The sequence below is a fragment of the Mustela lutreola genome, chromosome X, assembly GCF_030435805.1.
Source record: "Mustela lutreola isolate mMusLut2 chromosome X, mMusLut2.pri, whole genome shotgun sequence".
Lineage (NCBI taxonomy): Eukaryota > Metazoa > Chordata > Mammalia > Carnivora > Mustelidae > Mustela > Mustela lutreola.
The window spans coordinates 116,165,478-116,187,799 of NC_081308.1; the positions used below are offsets into that span (position 1 = coordinate 116,165,478).

General features: G+C 43.2%; 1 protein-coding gene across 1 annotated transcript in view; it reads left to right on the forward strand.

Moving 5' to 3' along the window:
- The window catches only part of HPRT1 (hypoxanthine phosphoribosyltransferase 1), a 38,484-nt gene extending 17,460 nt beyond the window's left edge, over positions 1-21,024 (forward strand). Inside the window, exons 4-9 of the mRNA XM_059157660.1 lie at positions 7,936-8,001; positions 11,443-11,460; positions 13,883-13,965; positions 19,209-19,255; positions 19,682-19,758; positions 20,281-21,024. Coding sequence (XP_059013643.1) covers positions 7,936-8,001; positions 11,443-11,460; positions 13,883-13,965; positions 19,209-19,255; positions 19,682-19,758; positions 20,281-20,328 — 339 coding nt within the window. The 3' untranslated portion in view covers positions 20,329-21,024. The remainder of the gene's footprint in view (positions 1-7,935; positions 8,002-11,442; positions 11,461-13,882; positions 13,966-19,208; positions 19,256-19,681; positions 19,759-20,280) is intronic.
- The last annotated feature ends 1,298 nt before the right edge of the window (positions 21,025-22,322 follow it).

Sequence of the window (22,322 nt, forward strand, 5' to 3'; positions counted from 1 at the left end):
TGTGCTGATTTTCCCCAGTTTAGAATAGTGAATTAAACATTAACTGATCTGTACTAATCCTAGAGAAATGCTTCGTGAACTATTAAATGTTTCTGGAATATATAAAGAGCCCTAATAGTATCAACACACCCCATTTAGTTTTCCTTCAAAATAAAAATTGCATTTTTTGATTAAAGAATACGTGTTTTGTTTGTTTGTTTTTTTAGATTTTTTTTTATTTTATTTGACAGAGATTACAAGTAGGCAGAGAGGCAGGCAGAGAGAGAGAGAAGGAAGCAGGCTCCCTGCTGAGCAGAGAGTCTGATATGGGGCTCTATCCCAGGACCCTGGGATCATGACCTAAACCAAAGACAGAGACTTTAACCCACTGAGCCACCCAGGTGCCCCAAGAATACATGTTTATTAATGAGAAAAGCATACCACCACAGGAAATAAAGACATGAAGGAATTAACGTCACCCTGAATTCTACTACCACTTTTATTTCTAATATTTTAAAGAATTTTCACATACATGTCATAGTTTACATACTTTTTAAAAAATATTTTATTTATTTGAGAGAGAGAGAGAGAGAAGGAACAGGGGAGGCATGGCAGAGGAAAGCAGAGAAGCAGACTCTGCTGAGGAGGGAGCCCAATGTGGGACTTGGTCCCAGACCCTGAGATCATGACCTGAGCCAAAAGCGGGTGCTTAACCCACTGAGCCACCCAGGCGCCCCACATAGTTGACATACTCCTGATCAGAGTAGCTGGGTAGGATTTTATTTGCTCAGTGCCTCAATGAGAAGTTGCCAGGCATTCCAAATACCGTATTTCATTCAAACTCTTAAGATATCACTGATGTTAAGACTTAACTCTGTTTTTTGTACTGCTAAGAAAGAAGACGCTGTTGGTTACATTGTAAGGCTGTTGGTTACATTGTAAGTTGATGTCAGTTGTGATATATTGACTACAGGGGTATTAAAATATGAGTGTGCATCTTAAACAATGAGATGTTCTGTCTCTAAGGCTCTGTGACATTCGGAAAAATGAAAGAAATGCATTTTCTTTCTTGTGAGTTCAATTTTCTAGGAAATTTTTTCTTACCAATTTTATTTCATATTAAAAAGATGAAGCCTCAGGAGGGAAAATTACCAGACAAGTAAATGTTTTGTGGCAATACTTCCATGTGGGCGTTAAGCAAAGGGAAAATGAGCCTGATTTACTGTGTGTCCAGACAGAGCGGCTTACATGAAAATGAAATTGGTCTTAGAATTTGATAACTTGCAGAAAACTTTTTGTGTTCTGAATTATTATCTCCACATATATTTGAGAACAGGGAGGCTCAGAGGGGTGAAGTGACTCGCCAAAGATCATACAGGTCTTTGCTTGGAACCCACGCCTTTCTTTCACTCTGCAGAACTCAGAGTCTTATTTGGGAAAACTTAGAACTGACTCGAGCCCTGTAATACGTTCTTTCTTTTATTTCTTCATTTTCTACTAGTCAGGAGTGTTATTTTTTGTTTTTGTTTTTGTTTTTGAGAGGGAAGGGTGGAGAGGGGCAGAGCCCAGAGAGAGAATCTCAAGCAGGCTCCACGCCCAGCATGGAGCCCTGCGTGGTGGGACTTGGTCTCATGACCTGGAGATCCTGACCTGAGCCGAAAACAAGAGTCACACAGTAAACTAACTGTGCCACCTAGGTGCCCCTCCTAGTCAGAAGTTCTCTCTGCAAACAATTCATCTGGCCCATTGTGGGATTTTTTTTTTCCCCTCAGTTGTGGTCACAGGGTGCATAGAGCTATAATTCAGTCTTGATCTTGGAGGTTGTGTGGTTAGTAGCTTGATTGAACTGTTTAATATATCAGAGATATAAATTACCTAATAGTAATTTGTAAGAAGGTAGCTATTTGAGTGAACTTGGTTAAAGAAAAATACAGAAAGTACTGGAGTAGTTTCTTGAAGTATCTCTTACAAGAAGAGAGGCCAGTAGCTTTCAGTCTGACCTTTCGTTCATGTGGATTTAGTCCTTGCTTTAAGGTCTGCTTTTTCCTCTAGAAATGGTTGAAGTTAAATGTAAATGTGCCACTTGGATGTTGACTACTAGTAAAGCTTATCTTCTGTAAAACTAATCTCCTTCCCCCTCCCATATATGTGTGTGTGTGCGTGCGTGTGTGTGCATATATATATATATAAAATGGAACGATTTATGTCTCTTTCCTGCTTATTGAATTAAGACCATAGACAGGTGTGGGGGAAAGAATTTGTTCAGTTTAAATGGGAGGGAACAGGGATGCGCACCATCTCTAATAAAAGGAAACCTTAACAGAACTGGTGTCAAAAGTATGCTCTGTAGCTATTTCCGGTGGGTTTTCACTTTGATGTCGGCCGAGGTATTATATAAACACCCTGTTTCTTAGAAAATAAAGGTAATGTTCAAGTTTGGTCTTGGGAACCAGAAATTTTGTATTAGGAAATTTAAGGACATTGATTAATTCACTCAGGAAGCACATATTGATCCTCTGCTGTAAACAAAGCCATGCCAAGTAGTTCCGTTGAACATGTTTATTTTATCAGATCCTAGTCCCAAACCAGTCCTGGAATGAAAAGCATGAAGATTGGATGCAGTAACTTCTGAAGCGAACCTCTAAGTATTAAATACCACCACTGACTCAGTTCTTTCTAGTATGTTGTGCTAAACGGTGTCTTCGATTTAATTAGAGCAGCGCTGACCAATAGAACTTTCTGTGGTGATGAACAGTACAGGGGTTGGGGCGCCAACTTTTTGTGTAACTTTTGACTCCCCCACAATTTAACTACTGATAGCCTGCTATTCGCCAGAAGCCTCACTGATAATAGAAACAGTGAACATGTATTTTGTATTTGCGTCATATACTATATTTTTACAATAAAGGAAGCTTGAGAAAAGAAATATTATTAAGGAAACCATAAGGAAGAGAAAACACATTGACCATGCTATTCGTATTTATCCAAAAAAATCCATGTGTAAGTGGCCTGTGCAGTTGAGACCCGTGACGGTGACGTTTAAGGGTCAGCTGTAATTTGCACATGTGCTTAATGGGCCACTGTAGTGGACAGTGCATGGGTCCAGTAGATGACCTGAGGGCCCTGCTTTATGAGCATCATTTTTTAAAAATTATTTTTTATTTATTTTTTATGTTCAGTTAGCCAGCATATCATACATCTTTAGTTTTTGATGTAGTGTTTAGCGATTCATTAAGTGTGTTTAACACCCTGTGCTCATCACCACCCGTGCCCCCCTTAGTACCCATCAGCCGGTTACCCCACCCCTGTACCCCCTCCCTTCTGAGACTCTCAGTTGGTTCCTCAGAGTCCACAGTCTCTGATGGTTCATCTCCCCCTCTGATCCCCCCGTTCATTTTCCCTTCCTTCTAATGGCCTCCATGTTATTCCGTACGTTCCACATATGAGTGAAACCATATGGTAATTGACTCTCTCTGTTGACTTACTTCCCTCAGCATAATCTCCTCCAGTCCCATCCACGTCGATGCAAAAATTGGGTATTCATCCTTTCTGACGGCTGTGTAATATTCCATAGTGTATATGGACCACATCTTTATCCATCAGCCCGTTAAAGGGCATCTCGGCTCCTTCCACAGTTTGGCTATTGTGGACACTGCTGCTGTGAACATGGGGGTGATGTGCCCCTTCTCTTCACTATTTGTATTTTTTAAGTAAGCGCTAGGCCCAACGTAGGGCTTGCACTCAACATCCCAAGATCAGGACTCACACATTTTCCCCACTGAGCCAGCCAGGCGCCCCTCAACTATTAGCATCATTTTTTTTTAGCTGGTGATAATAGATAAATATAATAAATAGATAAAATAGATAAAAATAATTTTTTAAACAACATGTTCTTTTCAAAACACTCATAAAATACAGGTAAATAGATTACTCCCTGGGTGTATATCCTTCCAGACTTCTTTTTCTCTGCATCTGTTTTTAGAAAATTGGGTATCTGCCACTTCTCATCTGAGGTGCCGTCTACCTGTAAAAGCATGTGTTTGTAATACTCTCACTGCTGTTGACACTTGATCAGGGTCTACAGGAAAACAGCAAAAGGACAGAGGACAGTCGCAATGAGGGTGTGCAGAGAAAGCATGCTTGGGATGTGGCGGACCGGGGATGTCATTCCTTCTGTCCGTCCCTCCGTCCTGGGGCTCCGGAGATACAGCCTCAGGTTACCCGCATCAAGCAAGCTTCGAGGCGCTAAGCCCAGACTTCTACCTAGCCTAGCCCTTGTGGGAGCTCAGCTTTGGGGATGGGCCTCTGTATTCTCTTCAGCAGGAGGAGATTGCTTTGTCCCAGGCCCGCCTTTCTCAGCCCTCGCCTGGTGTCTTTTCCCACAGCGCTCTCTCCTCTTTTCCAAAACCACGTTGTGGTCCCTGTTGCCTGGAGGGTCGCAGAATCCCTAGGCATAGACAAATAGGAATAAGCAAAGTTCCTTCCTATTCTCATCTTTTCTCCCAGACTCAAGCAAGGTAATTGGGGGCACCTGGGTGGCTCAGTCAGTGGCGCTTCTCACTTTGGCTCGGGGTCCTGGGATCGAGCCCTGCATCGGGCTCCCCAGCCGGCAGTAGGCTTGCTTCTGCCTCTACCCTCTGCCTCTCCCCGCCCCAAAATATTCAAAAGCAAAAAAGAAAGGTAAGTGTGCATAGGAAACTAATACAACATTGTATGTTAATTATACTTGAATTTAAAAACCTGGAAATCATTCCTGCCAGTCTTAACACTTAAACAAGAAAAAAAAAGGTAGACCAAATGGAAACAGAGATGCTAAGGGTAGAGCTGTAGGCTCAGAGAGCTTCTTTGGGAATTTTGCATAGTTGACAATGACCCTCTGAGTTCAGGCCAGCTGGGGCTCTCCGGCTGGGAAGAATGGGGTGATGGGGCGGTAGAGAAGAGGGGAGAAGAGTGGGGGCGGCAGGGCCTTTCCCCTCTCCTGGGCCAGCCCCACCGTCTCCTTCAAGATGGGGGCACATGGGAGTCCCTCAGTAATAAGCAGGAGGACAGTGGGAAGCTTGTCCCACCCAGGAGAGGTGGGAGGGGGCGCTGGGGACGGAGGGAGGTCGTCCTCTGCTGAAGGGCACTCAGACTTGTATTCTAGCACAGTGGGCTGCAGCGGTCTTTCTCGGCCAATCTTTATTAGCCTCCACTGGTCCGCGTGGCAGGAAGCCTCAGAAGACGGACGCCTGGGGACACCTGGGTGGCTAAGTCGGTTAAGCAGTTAAGTGCCTGCCTTTCGCTTAGGTCATGATCCCAAGGTCCTGGGATCGAGCCCCGCGTCAGGTCAGACTCCCTGCTCAGTGGGGAGCCTACTTCTCCCTCTCCCTCTGCTTTTCCCCTTGCTGTGCACCCCCATAAATAAATAAATAAAATCATTAAAAAAAAAAAAGGCCTCAGAAGAGATTCAAGCTAATAATCTTGGAGACAAACAGGAGTGTGGAGATCTGGATGCAAGCTTGCATGCTTGAAGTTCTTTTTTCTTATCCTGTCACCATAGCCTCTGGATCACAGGGCTTTTTCTGTGACTCCATACTTTTCAGTTCTTTCTCTCTCTCTCTCTCTTTTTAAAAAAAAAAAAAAAAAAAATCATTGGGAATTGGACTGTAATACCAAACTTCTACAGAAGATGTCACTATATACTTTGATACACAGTGTATGTCATTTACTATGACCCAACGATCATGGAAGAAAGCTCCAGGTTTTGTATATGGGTTTAGGGGTTTTTTTTGTTGTTGTTTTTGTTTTTGTTATTGTCTTTGTTTTTGCTATTAATCACTTCCCTGTGTTTGAAACCCTGGATTTTAAGTTAGTTAGAATAAAGGGTATCTGTAATTTCCTTAAGATGAGGAGTAAGATGCTAGATTTTTGTTTTCGTATCAGAAGTCACACTTAGATCTGTTTAGGTTGCAACACTGAATAGTTTGGTCCCGATTGTGTTTTTCAAAGATGACACGCCATAAAAAATGGACATGTGTATCGAAGCGTATGACGAGAATGGAAATACAGAAAAGTAAAAAGCCCTGTAATCCGCATTTTCACAATCAGAGGTAATTGATGGTATAAAGCTGTTTAAAATCCTGAGCAAAAGTGGTTTCTTAGGCAACACATTACTCTGCTAATTGGTGTTTTTAATTCCTGTCGCCCATGTCAGTGTGTAAAGATTTCAGATTCTTTTTAATAGCTGTGTGGTATATTGCCTTGTGTGGGTGAACCAAATTTAAATCGGTTCCATTACTGAAGGTCCTCAGTCTCATAAATAGGTTCCGTTAATAGACTTGTTGCTTGTCTCCCGTTTTCTTTTTTTATAACTAGTTGACACAGTGAACCTCCTTGTACGTACCTTTGCATGTTTGTGAGTTTTTATAGCATTGGTTCCTGGAAGTGGGATCGCCGGGGCGAATGGCACACATGCTTACGATTTTAATAGCTTATGGCTGTGCCATTTTCAAAAGAGGTTGTACCAGTTTGGGGCGCCTGGGTGGCTCAGTCGTTAGGCGTCTGCCTTCGGCTTGGGTCATGATCCTGGGGTCCTGAGATCCAGCACCCCATCGAGCCCCGCATCAGGCTCCCTGCTCAGCGGGAGGCCTGCCTCTCCCTCTCCCACTCCCCCTGATTGTGTTCCCTCTTTCACGGTCTCTCTCTCTCTCAGTTAAATAAATAAAATCATTTAAAAAAGAGGTTGTACCAATTATTCTCTTACCAAGAGTGCTTGTTTCCCCTCACTTTCGTCAACATACATCATCAGGATTAAGTTTCACCGGGGTGAATGGGTGAACCACATGGTTTTGGTGTTTGCTTCTCTGATCGATATCATTTCCATGTTCTGGCCTTTTTTCCGTGAATTGCCTACTTGCGTTCATTTTTCATTTTCCTATTGGCTTCTTAGTCTTGGAACCCGGTATACAAAGGACTATTTGTTACAGATCTTTTCCTTCAGTTTGGGTTCAGGATATGCCTAGGTTTTTACCCTTTCTAAGAAATGTGAAAATACTACTTCTACATTTTCTCTCAGTCTGCTTATGGCTTTATTTTTTACATTTAGATTTTAATCCATCTGGAATTTATTTCTGTGTCTGCTGTGAGGTAGGGATCATACTTTATTTTATTCCCAAAATAGATAACTGCTTTGTTGAATAATTCATCTTTTCCTTACTGCCTTCTAATGCCATCTTTATCATATACTAAATCCTCAGATATTTCTGAGTGTGTTTCGGGGCTCTGTTTTGTTCCTTGGTCTCTTTGTCTGTTACTGTGCTGGCACAATGTTGGCTCCAAATTATGATTGTCACTACCACCCACGCTGGTGCATATGGAGTATTTTCCCTTTGAAATTCCTGTGCGGGTTTCTCCTGGATTCTGTGATAGCAGAAACCTGGGAGCCTGAGAGGTAGGCCTTGAAAGACTGCTGATCAGACCTGGTTTTCCAGACTATGCTGAAGATGACATGGGCCTGGGCCAGACTTTTGAGGGCTTGAGTGTGATACAGACCAGAACCCACAACTTGCTTGATTCATGGGAATGGTCCAGGGCCAGAACCAGACATCGGTCAGGCTACTAACTTCATGTTTCAGAAATGACCGTGATGGAAGATGGGTGGCTGTTAAGAATAGTGCCCACTGGAAAATGTTGTGTGCCCTATTTTTAGGGCTCTGAGGAGCATCAGATCAGTAATGGCCAATTAGAACTTTCAAGCTTTTACTAATCTCTAGTTGAAAGTTAACTAGCCGTTCATTTCTTTAAACATATCTTACAGTGTGTATCATTTAGAATATCATAATGCGATGACATTAGATCGCTAACTTCTTAAATCTTCTAGTTCCCATTTGATAATTTGAGATGTGTGTGTGTGTATGTGTGTGTACACAAAAGGATATACATGGATACTTACATATCTTTTTTTTTTTTTTAAACTAGAATGACCAGTCAACAGGGGACATCAAAGTCATTGGTGGAGATGATCTCTCAACTTTGACTGGAAAGGTATGTGTCTTGAAGGGGAAGAAAAGAGTTCTCTTGACTTCATGCCAAGAGTCAATTAGTAACACTCTGCTTTATCACTAAGAGGAAGCTCACAAGTTGTTTATGCACTTAAACAAGGGCTGTTTAACCCTTGGAATCAACCTCAGTTAGCTGTCTTTCTCCAGGTCACACAGCAAAGAGGCAGCAGACTCCAACATTAAACTTCAAGTCTGTATTACAAAGTACCCTTGTCTTTCTCTGTGGTGATCTAATTTAGAATTCTTCAAAAGTATATATATTTTGGTGGGGAGTGGGGAGACAGTCTTCTTTATAAAAGTAGACTCACACAACAAAACATGTAGTGTGGTATCACGTGATAGTTGTGAAAGTGTGGGTTCTAGAGATGGGCAGCTTTTTTTTTTTTTCCTTAGGTAAACTCTACCCCCAATGTGGGGCTCAAATTCATGACCCCAAGATCAAGAGTTGCATGCTTTACCAACTGAGTCAGCCAGGCGCCCCAAGATAGGCGGCTTTGATTTAGAGCCTAGCTCACAACTTTTTCTGTGTGAACTTGGGCAAATTATTTAACCCCTCTATCTCCTCTCTGTAAGGTGGGGACCATAACGGCAGTCCCCTCAAAGAATTCAGAACGTTAAGTGAGATAATGCATGTAGGCCTCTTAAAACAGTTTTTCTGGTAGTTCGAATACTCAGTAAATTTAAACATAGTACTATTTTAAGACCTCTCAAAAAGAGTTTTCCAAATACATCAAGATTGTTCCAGTATAGGCAATTGGCGGAAATAATAGAGATGTTAAGATATTTCAGCATTAGCCTTGAGATGCAGTGCAGTGATTTCCAAGTAACCAGTGACAAATGGTAGATTGCTGTGTTTTTTTTCAGCTGCCAGTTAGTTTTTTATGTAGAAACACCACCAGTTATAAAGGTATAATCTCATAAAAGTTTCACAACAAGCCCTTGAGGCGTAGATACTGTTACCCCTGTTTTACAGATCAGGAAGCTAAGACAGCAGATTGGAAGGACTTGTCCAAAGCCATGCTGCCAGTGAATGGTAGAACTTGAATTTAAATGAAGGTCTTTCTGGCCTCAAAGCTCTTTTCTTTCTCTGGCTTTTAAATGTTTATAGCTTATTTGACTGGGTATGTAGTAGAAAACTTCAGCAGACAACACTTGTGTGTCAGATCCTCTTGTCCCGTATGGGGGTCCTGCCAGACTAATCTGGTCCTCCTCAACATTTTTGAAAACTTCAAAAGAGAAATTATAATCATCTGTTGACTTTCCCCTTCCTGCCCATCCTGTGTACCACTGCCAGACCGAGTCTTCCCTTTCCACGTACTTTGCCCATATTTAGAAGTCATTTAAAGCCCTTACTCCTATAGTCAGTTTTTAGTGCTGGAAGGGGCCTAGCCTTCAAAGCCTCCTGGGATTTCATTTGATCTTGCCTTTCCCACCTAATGGCTCTGTCCTACTACATGGCTTTGTGATCTTAAAAGTTCTCTTTCGAAAATAATTTTCTTTTCCTGATAGTCACAGTAGAGCACATTTATTGTGGAAAAAATCAAGGCGTCTAAGTTGGATGAAGTTATTTCTTAGTGGTGAGATTGTGGGTTATTTAGACTTTCTATTTCAGCCAATTTTGGGGGGACATTCTATGTAGATACATACGTACATAAATTTTTTTTCCAGTTAGTGGTTGAGAATATGGACCTTGGACTCTGAAAATACTTCTTTACCACTTGGCTAGTTTTATGACTTTAGGCAAATCATCTGACTTCAGAGGCTCATCCTTTTTTTCATTTCTGAAGTAAGGATATAGCTATTTGACATGAAATAAGCTTTCCATAATGGTAGAAATTCTCATTCTTTATTCTTAAAACCATATATTGAGATCATACTCTAGATACTATAGTTTTGTATTAGATAAATATTTAACCTCTCTGGACTGTGATTGATTTGTACAAGCTATCTCCTATTACTAGAAGTCCATGATTATGACCTAAGATCGTGCAGCTACTTAGCATTAGAGTCAAGACTAGAATCCAGTTTTTCTGTCTCATAATTCAGTGTTTTCTTTTTTTAAAGATTTTATTTATTTATTTGACAGAGATCACAAACAGGCAGAGAGGGAGGCAGAGAGAGAGAGGGAGAAGCAGGCTTCCCGTTGAAGAAAGAGCCCGATGCTGGGCTCGATCCCAGGACCCTGAGATCATGACTTGAGCCGAAGGCAGAGGCTTTAACCCACTGAGCCACCCAGGCACCCCTCAGTGCTGTTTTCAAACTATAACTCCATCCCCTGGTACACATTGCTGCGGCAGTGAGCCACAGTTAGGGTGGGAGAGTGTTACCCTTCCGATGTGCTAGCGAGGGTAGAGAAAATGCTGAGAAAGAATCACATAGCAGGTGATGAAATGATGATTGGCCCATTAATTGATTAAATTCAGTTCCACTAAAGATTGAGATTGCGGTATCTTGAAAAGAGACAAAGTAGTTGTCATAGGAGGAAAGGGACAATAATACAGACTGTGGTGGTAGTATTATGCATATTGCAAAATACATGCAAAATTACAGCTCAGACAGGGTGAGGTTTTTAAAAAAAGGCCTAACATTTCTTTCTTGCTACCCTGTGGATCTTGTGTGCCCTACCGTGGTAATCACTGACTTAGAAGAATATATAGAACATAAAGATTTTCATACAGCTGGTATGTGACCAAGAAGGGAGAACAGCAGGTCACAATATAGCATGACTCTTCCTGTGACAGTGATTATAACCAGTGTTTGAAATGGGGCCTTGTTCCTCTAACCAGCATGAGAACAGATAGGACTGTTCTGTACCTCGGTGGTGATTCTTAGATGGTTTCTTCTGTAAGGGCTCTTTCAGCTATAAAATTCTGAGAGGTAGAAATTGGGGTGAGGGTTTATGGTGGGAGGAAGCATTGGTACCTTCCTTTAGTTGAGTCCAAGCAGATGAACACACCCAGCAAATACAGATCAGTTTTAGTCTAATGAGAAAACAGGTTTTGAACTGGATTCCGTATGGTGAATTAAAAGCATGATTTTGGAGTTCTAGTACAAATTATAGTTCTTGAACCTTAGAGTTGGAAGATATATACTAGTTCACATCCCTTATTTAACACATGGTAAACTGAGGCCCAGAGAAACTTCATGACTTGCCCAAAATTAGACCTCTGTTTAAAGGAGTGAGAATTAAAAAAAAAAAAAATGAACCTATATAGATCAAATTTTGTTTTTAAAAGTTCCACTACAATGAAAATTTCACATTAAAGAGTACTAAATCCCAGCAGATGGCCCATTGTTTAAATCAGGCTTTGAGATAGGAAAGCATCTTAAAAACAAGAATTTGGATAATGAGTTTGTTATATGATGTGAGTTATAATTGGAAACACTGATTGACTGTACTGATTTTCATTTCTTTTCCTTCTAGAATGTCTTGATTGTTGAGGTAAGTTCTACATACTTTCAATATAGTGTTTATGATTTTCTAACTTAGTATGCACAGTCCTAAAGGTAATCCCGGAAAATAAATTCCTCGTCATCAGTTTTAACTGTGGGCTTATGTTGTTATAAGGGAGTAAGATTGGTTTTTTTGTAAGAAATACTTAGTAATTTGTTTTTATTGGATAATGGGAAAATGCTAGTATATTTCTTTACCCTCTCTTTTGGGTTTCAAAGTTTTTCCTTTCTTTTAAAGTTGATACACATCATCCCTGTGCGTGTTTTTTTATGCTTCTATTACATGTGTGTATCCACATGCAAAACATATTTGGGGATCTAAGAACATATATGGTGCCGCACTATACATAACCTCTTATATCTTATTTTCACTCCTATTAAGTTCTGAGGTTGTTCACCTTGAGACATGCAGTTGTCCTAAAATGCAAAGTTGCAGTGTCGGTGTGCCCTTGTGAGTCCCCTCTAAATGCAGGCAGTGACCGAATCATAGAGTGGGTCCCTTTTCAGTTTTACCATTCCTGCCAAATGACTCGACAGAGTCATTTGCTTTATACTCTCACCAGTAGAATGAGTTTTCATTCTTTTATATAAAATGTCTTAAGGCTTAAGAGCACCAGTAACCCCCAATTCATTTTTATTAATAGAAACTTCAGCTTATGGATCAAAAACTAAACAGGTGACGCTGTCTTCAAAAGATTCGAGTTCATGAATATCCCTGGGAACTAGTTGCTTGAGAGATTTTTTGGTTTGATTTTAAGTAGACTTCACACCCAGCGTGAGCCCATCGCCGGGCTTGAACACTTGACCCTGAGATCAAGGCCTGAGCTGAGATCAGCAGTTGGACGCCTAACTGACGGAGCCACCCAGGTTCCGTTGGTTGCTTGTTTTTAAGATGATTGATTGATTGATTGATTGATTTGACAGACAGAGATCACAAGCAGGCAGAGAGGCAGGCAGAGAGAGAGAGGAGGAAACAGGCTCCCTACTGAGCAGAGAGCCTGATGTGGGGCTCGATCCCAGGACCCTGGGTTCATGACCTAAGCTGAAGGCAGAGGCTTTAACCCACTGAGCCACCCAAGTGCCCCTGGTTGCTTGCTTTTATTTTTTTATTTTTATTTTTTTTATTTTTGGGGGGGAGGGGGAAGGGTATGTGCTGATTTTCTTTTAAAGATTTTATTTATTCATTGGATAGAGAGATCACAAGTAGGCAGAGAGGCAGGCAGAGAGAGAGGAGGAAGCAGGCTCCTTGCCGAGCAGAGAACCCGACGCAGGGCTCAATCCCAGCACCTTGGGATCATGACCTGAGCCAAAGGCAGAGGCCTAACCCACTGAGCCACCCAGGCGCCCCTGGTTGCTTGTTTTTAAATGTAAATTTATTAATTCCACTTCAGATCGATTTTGTCTGGGGCAATGCTGCCTAACACATGACCACAAATTTAACAGCTGAAAACAATGCATGTCCAGGTTAGCAGAGTCCTCTGCTCAGGCTCCTGGGGCTGAAGTAAGGCTGGGGCTCCTGTCTCGCCCAGGGCTCGCGGTCCTCTTCCAAGTTCACTTAAGTTGTTGGCAGAATTTAGTTCTTGTGCTTGCAAGACGAAGGGCCTTGTTTTCTTGCTGGCTCCGGGCCAGGGGTTGCTCCCAGCTCCTAAAGGCCAACTTCGTGTCCTTGCACGTGGCCCTCTCACATGGCCACTAACCATTCCAGCATTTTCCCAGGTTGTGCTCCCACTGGGGTTGGGAGGTTATTCTGGGCGTGCGCATGAGGGGACGGGAGTCTTGGGCCATCCGAGTTCTGGCCACTGCAGCCCGAAACTCTGCATTTTTCACAAGTCTCCAGCCCTGATGCTTCTGACGGCTCCCAGACCGCACTTTGTGAAGCACCGCTTTGTACCGTCCATCACGTTTTCATTGAAGAACATTAGGGTTAGGGTTTAAGCAGTATTTTTCCAATTAGAGATGTATTTATTTTGAATAGTCTCCTACTTTTGACTAAGTAGTTAAGGTTCACTTTAATATAAAGTCATTTTATGTAGTAAAGCCTTATTTGGAGACTTTAAAGATGGCATGGAGCAGTGTTTCTCATCTTGAACCACCTGCTTCTGAGAGTTGGCAACCCTGAAAACAATAGCATTCTTATACTTATCCATGGGGTTTCGGTGTCTCATGTTTATAGGATGCAGTTTCATTTGCTCTTTAAATGTCTTGTCTTGGGTACCTGGGTGGCTCAGTTGGTTGGGCGACTGCCTTCGGCTCAGGTCATGATCCTGGAGTCCCAGGGTCAAGTCCCGCATCAGGCTCCCTGCTCAGCGGGGAGTCTCTTTCTCCCTCTGACCCTCCCCTCTCATGTTCTTTCTCTCTCATTCTCTCACACACAAATAAATAAATAAATGTCTTGTCTTTTTCTTTTAAAGGATATAATTGACACTGGCAAAACAATGCAGACCTTGCTTTCCTTGGTCAAGGAACACAATCCAAAGATGGTCAAGGTCGCAAGGTATGTGTATAACATTTTGACGGGCTATTTTCTTCATTTGAAACGGGCTTCAGTCATTAATTGCTTCTCGTAAGAGTAAATGTTCTCAACTTGTTTATCTTCAAAAAGTAATATGATCTCAAATAAGACTCAGTAAATATGCTTTGTAAATAATTTTGTCATGTGTTAATGAAGCCCTTCATTGCAGTCATATTTTTGCTTAATATTATTAACACTTGGTTTTTCAGCATGCTAATAATGATGTCACCTTGTCTTGGGTAGCCTGGTAGAACATTGGGGCTTGCTTGACGAACTGAGACCAAGGATCCCACACTGGGTTTAGGGGGAGGTCGTAGGGAGGGGGTAGGTGCTGAGGATCTGGAGCTCCTGGAATTGAGTGATGACGTATGCCAACCTCCCCTCCGGGCCCTGCCTCTGCTGTTTCGCTTTTGCTTTCTTAGCTCTACCTTTGTTTCTAGTTTACAGCTGAACCCCTTACAACTCTGAAGGAGCACTGTGGCTCCCACTTTACAGATAGGGACACCAAGGCATAGGGAATTGTCCAGAGGCACAGCACAGCGCCCAGCACACTGTGGGGTGAGGCTTGAACCAGGCCACCCGGCTCACAGTTCCTGCTTTGTTTACCACCATAAGGTTCTGGTAGGGTAACACCCGAGGTGGTTTTGGGGGATTGTTTTTTGTTTTTGTTGTTTATTTGTTTTTTGGCTTTTGCAATTTCATCTTCTATTTTTTTTAAGATTTTATTTATTTATTTGATAGACAGAGATCACAAGTAGGCAGAGAGGCAGGCAGAGAGGCAGAGGGGGAAGCAGGCTCCCTGCTGAGCAGAGAGCCCGATGCAGGACTTGATCCCAGGACCCTGAGATCATGACCTGAGCCGAAGGCAGAGGCTTTAACCCACTGAGCCACCCAGGCACCCCTCATCTTCTATTTTAAGTCTTTGACCACTCTGTAATTTTTGTGTAGGGGTCAGATAGTAATCTAATTTTTTTCCTAAATGAATAACTGGTTTTGATAAACCCCTTTTAAAGGGTCCAAGTATCCCATATCGAGCATCTCTGAATCAGCGTGAGCCTTCTGTGAACCGTCTGTCAGCAGTTTGTCCTATCAGGCTTCTCTGATAGCTGGCGCCCGTGTGGGTAGGTCCCTTTCGGTGTATTGGGGACAGGTGTGACAGAGGGTCTCTATCCACATTGCACTCTGGGGCACTAAGTGGCTTCCTGTAAGCCAGGCCTGCACTTGCTTATGTCTCTCCTGTGGCACAGGGTACTTCTGTAGCCTCGGGATAGTCTTTTTTCCCTCCTTCCTGGAGTAGGCTGCGGAATTGAGGTAGACTGCCTCATGAGAGAGGGCTTTTGTGTTGCTGGAGGTGTGGAGTGCCCAGAGGGTGCTTTGGTCATTCATTTCTTAGTGATGGAGCTGGCCTAAGTCAGTGTTTTCTTAACCTTTTTTTCTTAATCCCGCCCTCACCATTCGGTTTTAATATCACAGATACATATCTGTTCGTGGTGTGTATGTAACCTGTGCTCAATACATAGAAAGTAAGCCTGGCAGCTTGTTCTTTTTATTCAATGCAGGCTTAAGAAGGACTAGATAAGCATTTTAACTTAAAAAGTTCAATTAAGGGGCGCCTGGGTGGCTCAGTGGGTTAAAGCCTCTGCTTTCGGCTCAGGTTATGATCTCAGGTCCTGGGATCGAGCCCTGCATCAGGCTCTCTGCTCAGCAGGGAGCCTGCTTCTCTCTCTCTCTGCCTACCTCTCTGCCTGCTTGTGATCTCTGTCAAATAAAAAAATATTTAAAAAGTTCAATTAAAATTTACTTATTTATTTTTTAATATTTTTTTAAAGATTTTATTTATCCATTTGTCAGAGAGAGAGAGAAAGCCCAAGCATGGGGAGCGGCAGGCAGAGCAGGCAGAGGGAAAGGTAGGCTCCCCGTGGAGCAGGGAGCCGAACGCGGGAGCCGATCCCAGGACCCCCAGGATCATGACCCATGTCGGAGGCAGTTGCCTAACTGAGCCACCTGGGTATTCCAAGAAGTTCGATTAAAAATTTTAAAACTGTGAATCGGTGGGAATGTCAGATGGATTGGCTGCCTTGGCAAACGGCTTGTCACGTTTGTGAGAAACTAAGCACGTAGCTGCCGTATGACTCCAGCACTTGCATTTGTCCCGGAGAAATGAGCACGTAGGTCCTCCTGGAGATTCATACACGAAAGCTCGCGGCAGCTTCATTTATCATAGGCCCAAACAGGAATCAACCAAAGTGCCCATCAGTGGGTGAATGACGAAACGGACCGCAGGGCAGCGTTCCATGGAGTCCTGCTCAGTCGTACGAAGGAACACGGGACAACCTAGATAAGCCTCAAGGGGCTTGTGCTCATCAAAGCCAGTGTCCGGGGTGCCTGGGGGACTCAGTTGGTTAAATGTCTGACTCTTGATCTCTGCATCATGGGTTCAAGCCACATGCTGGGCTCCACGCTAGGTGTGGAGTCTCCTTAAAAAAAAAAAAAAAAAAAAAAAAAAGCCAATCTCGAAAGGTTGCCTCCTATATGATTCCATTTATGCAACCTTCTTAAAGTGACAAAATGCCAGAAGTGGAGAGCACATGAGTGGTTACCGGGGGTGAGGGCGGTGAACGTGATGCGTGACTGTGAATAGAGCCTCGTGCGATGGGACGTCCTGTCATCCCGAGGCGGTGGTGGTCACTTGAACCCGCATGTGTGATAAAGTCGTGCAGAAGCACACACACTCGCACACAAATGCATGCGTGTGAGACTCGTGGGATCTGGACAAGGTCAGTTCCCCGGAGCCCGCGTCTTGGTCGTGGTGATCTGCCAGTTAATGGGAGCTCTTAGTACTGGAGGAGGCTGGGCGGGGGGCACATGGCACGGCCCTGCGCATTTCTGTGACTTCCGGCAACCTGTAATTATTTATATTATTATTTCAAAAATTACATAATTCTTTCAAAATGAAGAATTTAAATAAGCTGTTCATGTTGGACTTTCTATCTGCTTAGTAACTCTTAACGTAGGCATAGTTCAGTTTATTGTGCTTTTGCTTTATTGCACTTGGCAAATACTGTGGGGTTTTTTTTTAATTTTATTTATTTACTTGAGAGAGAGAGACAGCAAGAGAGGGAACACAAGCAGGGAGAATGGCAGAGGGAGAAGCAGGCTCCCTGCCAAACAGGGAGCCAGATGCAGGGCTTGATCCCAGGACCCTGGGACCATGAACTGAGCTGAAGGCAGATGCTTAACGACTGAGCCACCCAGGCGCCCCTTCTTATTTATTTATTTATTTTTTTGGATTGTACTTACGTAACTGAGTTTAGACCTTTCTTTTTTTTTCCCCCCACAAATATATGCCACCCATGCGCCCCAGATACTGTGTATTTCACAGATCAGAGGCCTGTGGCAACCAGCATCAAGCAAGTCTGTAGGCACCAGTTTTCCAACAGCATTTGGTCACTTCACGTCCCTGTCACTTTTTTTTTTAAGATTATTTATTTATTTGAGAGAGAGGGAGAGCATGAGCAGGGGGAGGAGCGGAGGGAGAGGGAGAAGCAGGCTCCACTGAGCAGGGAGCCTGACGCTAAACCAGCTGAGCCAGCCGGGCGCCCCTCTCTGTCACATTTTGATAATTCTTGGAATATTTCAAACTTTTTCATTTTTATATTTGCTGTGGTGATCAGTGATTATGAATTCTGAAAACTCAGATGAAAGCCTTTTAGCAATAAAATGTCTCTAAGATGCGTGCTTTTTTAGACGTGATGCCGTAGCACACTTAATAGACTACAGTGTAGCATAAACATAATTTTTATGCCAAAACATTCATTTGACTCCCTTTACTGTGATACTTGCTTTGTTGTGGTGCTCTGAAACCATACCCACAAGATCTCTGAAGTATGCCTTGTAGTTTATTTACTTATACAAATTGTAAAACAAAACAAAACAAAAAGAAACCACGTTTGTGCTCCATCCCCAGCAATTCTGATGTAATCGGTCAGGGGTGTGGCCCGGGTACCTGAGTTTTGTTTTGTTAAAGTTCCCAGGCGAGTCTGATGTGTAACTAAGATTGAAAATCATTTTGTGCCCTTCCCAGCTTTTTTTTTTATTTTTTAAGATTTTATTTAACTATTTGAGAGGAGACCAGAGTGGAGAGAGGGAGCACAAGCAGGGGGGCGGTGGGGTACAGATGGAGAAACAGGCTCCCCACTGAGCAGTTAGCCTGATGACCACGATGCGGGGGAGGGAGGGGCTCTATCCCAGGACCCCAGGATCATGAGCTGAGCTGAAGGCAGGGGCTAACCGACTGAGCCACCCAGGCACCCCTGTCCTTTCCAGCTTTTGAAATATATTTATCTAAGAAGGTATAAAATCGTAAGTTTTACTGGGACTGCCCTTAACATACATAAAGGTTATCAACACACTGTTGATAGCTTCTCTTTTTTTTTTATAGGATTTTCATATGTTTTTGTTTGTTAACGTTTGTTTGTTTTTTAAGATTTTATTTATTTATTTGACAATGATCACAAGTAGGCAGAGAGGCAGGCAGTGGGGTGGGGGAGCAGGCTCCTTGCCAAGCAGGGAGCCCTATGCGGGGCTCGATCCCAGGACCCTGAGACCATGACCTGAGCCGAAGGCAGAGGCTTTAACCACTGAGCCACCCAGGCACCCCAATAGGTTTTCTTAATGGCTGAAAAATTCCAGCAGGCAGTACACACTTGGGTTACGACATGAGCTTATGTTAGAGGTGGCGTGTCCCAACTGCAGTTTTTGTTCTGAAAAATCAGTACAAGCTCCTTGAACATGCTAGTTATTTTTAGCCTCACGATCTTTGTAAGCCATGTATTAAGAGTCTCAAAAGGTGACGCTCACATCTCCCGCACCCCTTTGCAGTTGTAGCATTGGCCTTCCAGGGATCCTGAAACTGCCCGTTGACACTCCCCATCCATTCATCCTTCTGATCTGCTGCCCTCTGATGGGTGCGTGAGTAGTCGGCGTCAGAATCATCTCAGAATCATCAGTCACGTTCCTAGTGGGGATCAGGCAAGGGTCTCGGCTGTGGCGGGAGCTCACTGCTGTCCTGCCCGGTCCCTGCAAGCTCGCTGCCCATTTCGTAGTCTTTCTACATAGAAAATATTCTAGGTGCAGGAGAGACCATGTCTCAAAGCAGGAATGTCCCCTTTTGTAATGCCCTGTCATGTCTCCCTATGTCACATGTTACATTTTGTAATTAACAGCTTGCTGGTGAAGAGGACCCCTCGAAGTGTTGGCTATAAACCAGACTGTAAGTGAATTACTTTCTGTCAGTCATTTAACTGTCCTTAACTGGAGCAAGTTTTTTTTTTTTTTTTTTAAGATTTTATTTATTTATTTGACAGAGTGACAGAGAGAGATCAGAAGTAGGCAGAGAGGCAGGCAGAGAGAGAGGGGGAAGCAGGTTTCCCACCAAGCAGAGAGCCCGATGCAGGGCTCGATCCCAGGACCCCAAGATCATGACCTGAGCCAAAAGCAGAGGCTTTAACCCACTGAACCACCCAGGCGCCCCAACCTGGGAAAGTTTTCTCTGAAATGGTTGAGAGTTACTTCAGAGGGTATTTATTTTTTTTTTCCTTAAGATTTTAGAGAGAATCTGTAGAGAGGCACATTCATAAGCATTTGAATCGAAAATGATGTTTTCTGTATCTGAATGATGATTTATGATTCTTTTCAGTTGTTGGATTTGAAATTCCCGACAAGTTTGTTGTAGGATATGCCCTTGACTATAACGAATACTTCAGGGATTTGAATGTAAGTAATGCCTCTTTTTCTCACTCATTTTTCAGAGCCTGTATAAAAATTTACGAAAGAGAGGAATTGTTTTCTCTTTCCAGCACCTCATAATTTGAACAGACTGATGGTTCCCATTAGTCACATAAAGCTGTAGTCAAGCACAGACGTCCTTAGAGCTGGAACTTGGCCAGGCTGGGGTGACACTTCTGTTGGCTGCAACAGTCGAACAGCTTTAACATATAGTAACTGTCCCATTATTATTTCAGATGATAGATGTGGTCATAAGTGAGAAATAAATGAACTGGTCTAAGTCTTTTCACTCACTCTCCTTCAAGCACCTGCTTCTGCTCCGTGGGCAGGAGGCGAGAGCGTGCCTTTCCGCACCCGGTGAGGAAGGCCCCGCTAGCCTCTGTCTGTCTGTCTGTCCGGTGGAGCCCCTGCAGCGCAGCGCTGTTCCCCCAAGCCGTGCAAAATGCTGTTCTTGCCTTCCATTGCAGGATACGCTTTTCTAATGCGAATCTCTGGATTTTTATCTTGTAGCATGTTTGTGTCATTAGTGAAACTGGAAAAGCAAAATACAAAGCCTGAGATGAGAGTTTACGTTGAGTTCGGAAGCATCTGGAGCCCCACTGAAATCATCAGTAGAATGTTCTAGTTCTGTGGCCAGCTGCTCCATAGAGCTTTATTGCATGTATCCTCTCAGAATTTTATCCATTTTGTATTTTAGAAATGCCCGTTGCTCCATTCCTGAAGTCTTTATTTGCAATACGAGCCTATAGACTATCCGTTCTCTTGGCGTGGAGTGTTGTTTGACTTGTGAATAAAAAAAAATCTCTTAAGCTACACCACTATCGAATGAAAATATTGAAATTGTATCTGTAAGAAACATTTAAAGAGAAGATATATTAGTTTTTTAATTGGTATTTTAATTTTTATATATTCAGGAAAGAACAGAAGTGATTGAATATTGTTAATTATATATCACTGTGTGTTTAAAAGAGTAAGGAGCAGTCAGTTTTCCTATCAGCAACAGCATCTACAGTCTTGTCTGTTGGGTGAACCATATGTCTTGGAATTATTTTACTGTTTCAGCAGGATTAATTGTTCTCTCCCGCTTGTTCAGATGATTTCTGGGGAATCTGTGTCAACATTTCCTTTTAAATACAAATCAGTAAATAAATTAAAAAAAAAAAACAAAACCCAAACAAACCAAAAACCCGTTACCACGTTTTGAATTCTTCAGTGTAAACATCCCTACAATAAAGGCTGTCTCTTTAAAAGAAACTCCGCATACCTATCATTTCTCTACAGATTAACCTAGTGTCATTTTCTGTCAGTTACTTTTTCCTTGTCTGTTAAGTTTTAGCAGCTCTTTTAATTGTAATCTTTACCGAGCACAGCGAATGGTGATTATATGGTAGAATGCGTTGGGGAAGCTAGTGACATTCGCACCCACAGTAAGTTTCAAACACACAGTAGCCTTGATGACTTGTCACTGTGTTTGAGTAACAGGGCTTTCTCTTGGGATCCTGGGAAATTGTTCAGATCGCAGGCTCATCTTTGTGTAGATGAAGAACGGCACCAGCGGAACCTCTTGTTTCTTGGGAGCAGGAAGACAGGTTTTTTTTTTTTTTTTTTAAAGATTTTATTTATTTATTTGACAGACAAAGATCACAAGTAGGCAGGGAGGCAGGCAGAGGAGGCGGGGGAGCGGGCTCCCTGCCGAGGAGAGAGCCCAATGCGGGACTCAATCCCAGGACCCTGAGATCATGACCTGAGCCAAAGGCAGAGACTTTAACCACTGAGCCACCCAGGCACCCCGGAAGACATATTTTAAACCCAAACTCTCAGGGGCCTCTTGGCTCCAGGTGAGCTGTGAACCAGCAAGCCCGGGAGCCATCTAGCCACATGGATGCCTTAAAGTTTGCTGCCATTCTCAGCAGCAAAGTGGGGAACTTGAAGTAATACCATGTAATAATTTGTTACGGTCCCGGAACATTCTAGTTTCATCCAGCCTTTTCACTTTTGTTACCTACCTCATTTGATCTTCATGACCCTGTGCCCCCCGCTTCCCATCTGCCTCCCCCGCCTCCCCGACGCCCTTCCCACCTCCTATTAGGTGGAACCGTGTGAAATGACCCTTCTGGCAGGTAAAAAACTGTTAGCTGGTGGCAGTTCCGAGCGGCATAACCTGAACACGAGCTGGGTGGTTTACATTCGTATGGCTTCCTGTTTGTCTCCCCTATCCGCATCTTCTAGAATGTAAGCTCCATAAGGAAGATGAGAACTTTTACCTGTCTTGTTCACTGACACATACACTCAGTGTCTCGAAGGTACTAGGAGCTCAGGTGACAGTCGTTGAATGAATGAGTAGTGAAGAGGTCTGGGTTGGACTGTCCTTTGCTTATTAGCTCTGTGACCTTGGGGTGCTAAACTCGGGGGCCTGTTTTCTCAGCTGGTAAATGGAGACAGTGGTGTCTCTTCACAGGCCCATGGCGAGGAGTAATGAGCTGTGACAGGGCAGGTGAGATGGGACCGGGGCCCGGGACTTGCCAGGTGCACCATACAGTGGCTGAGCCTGG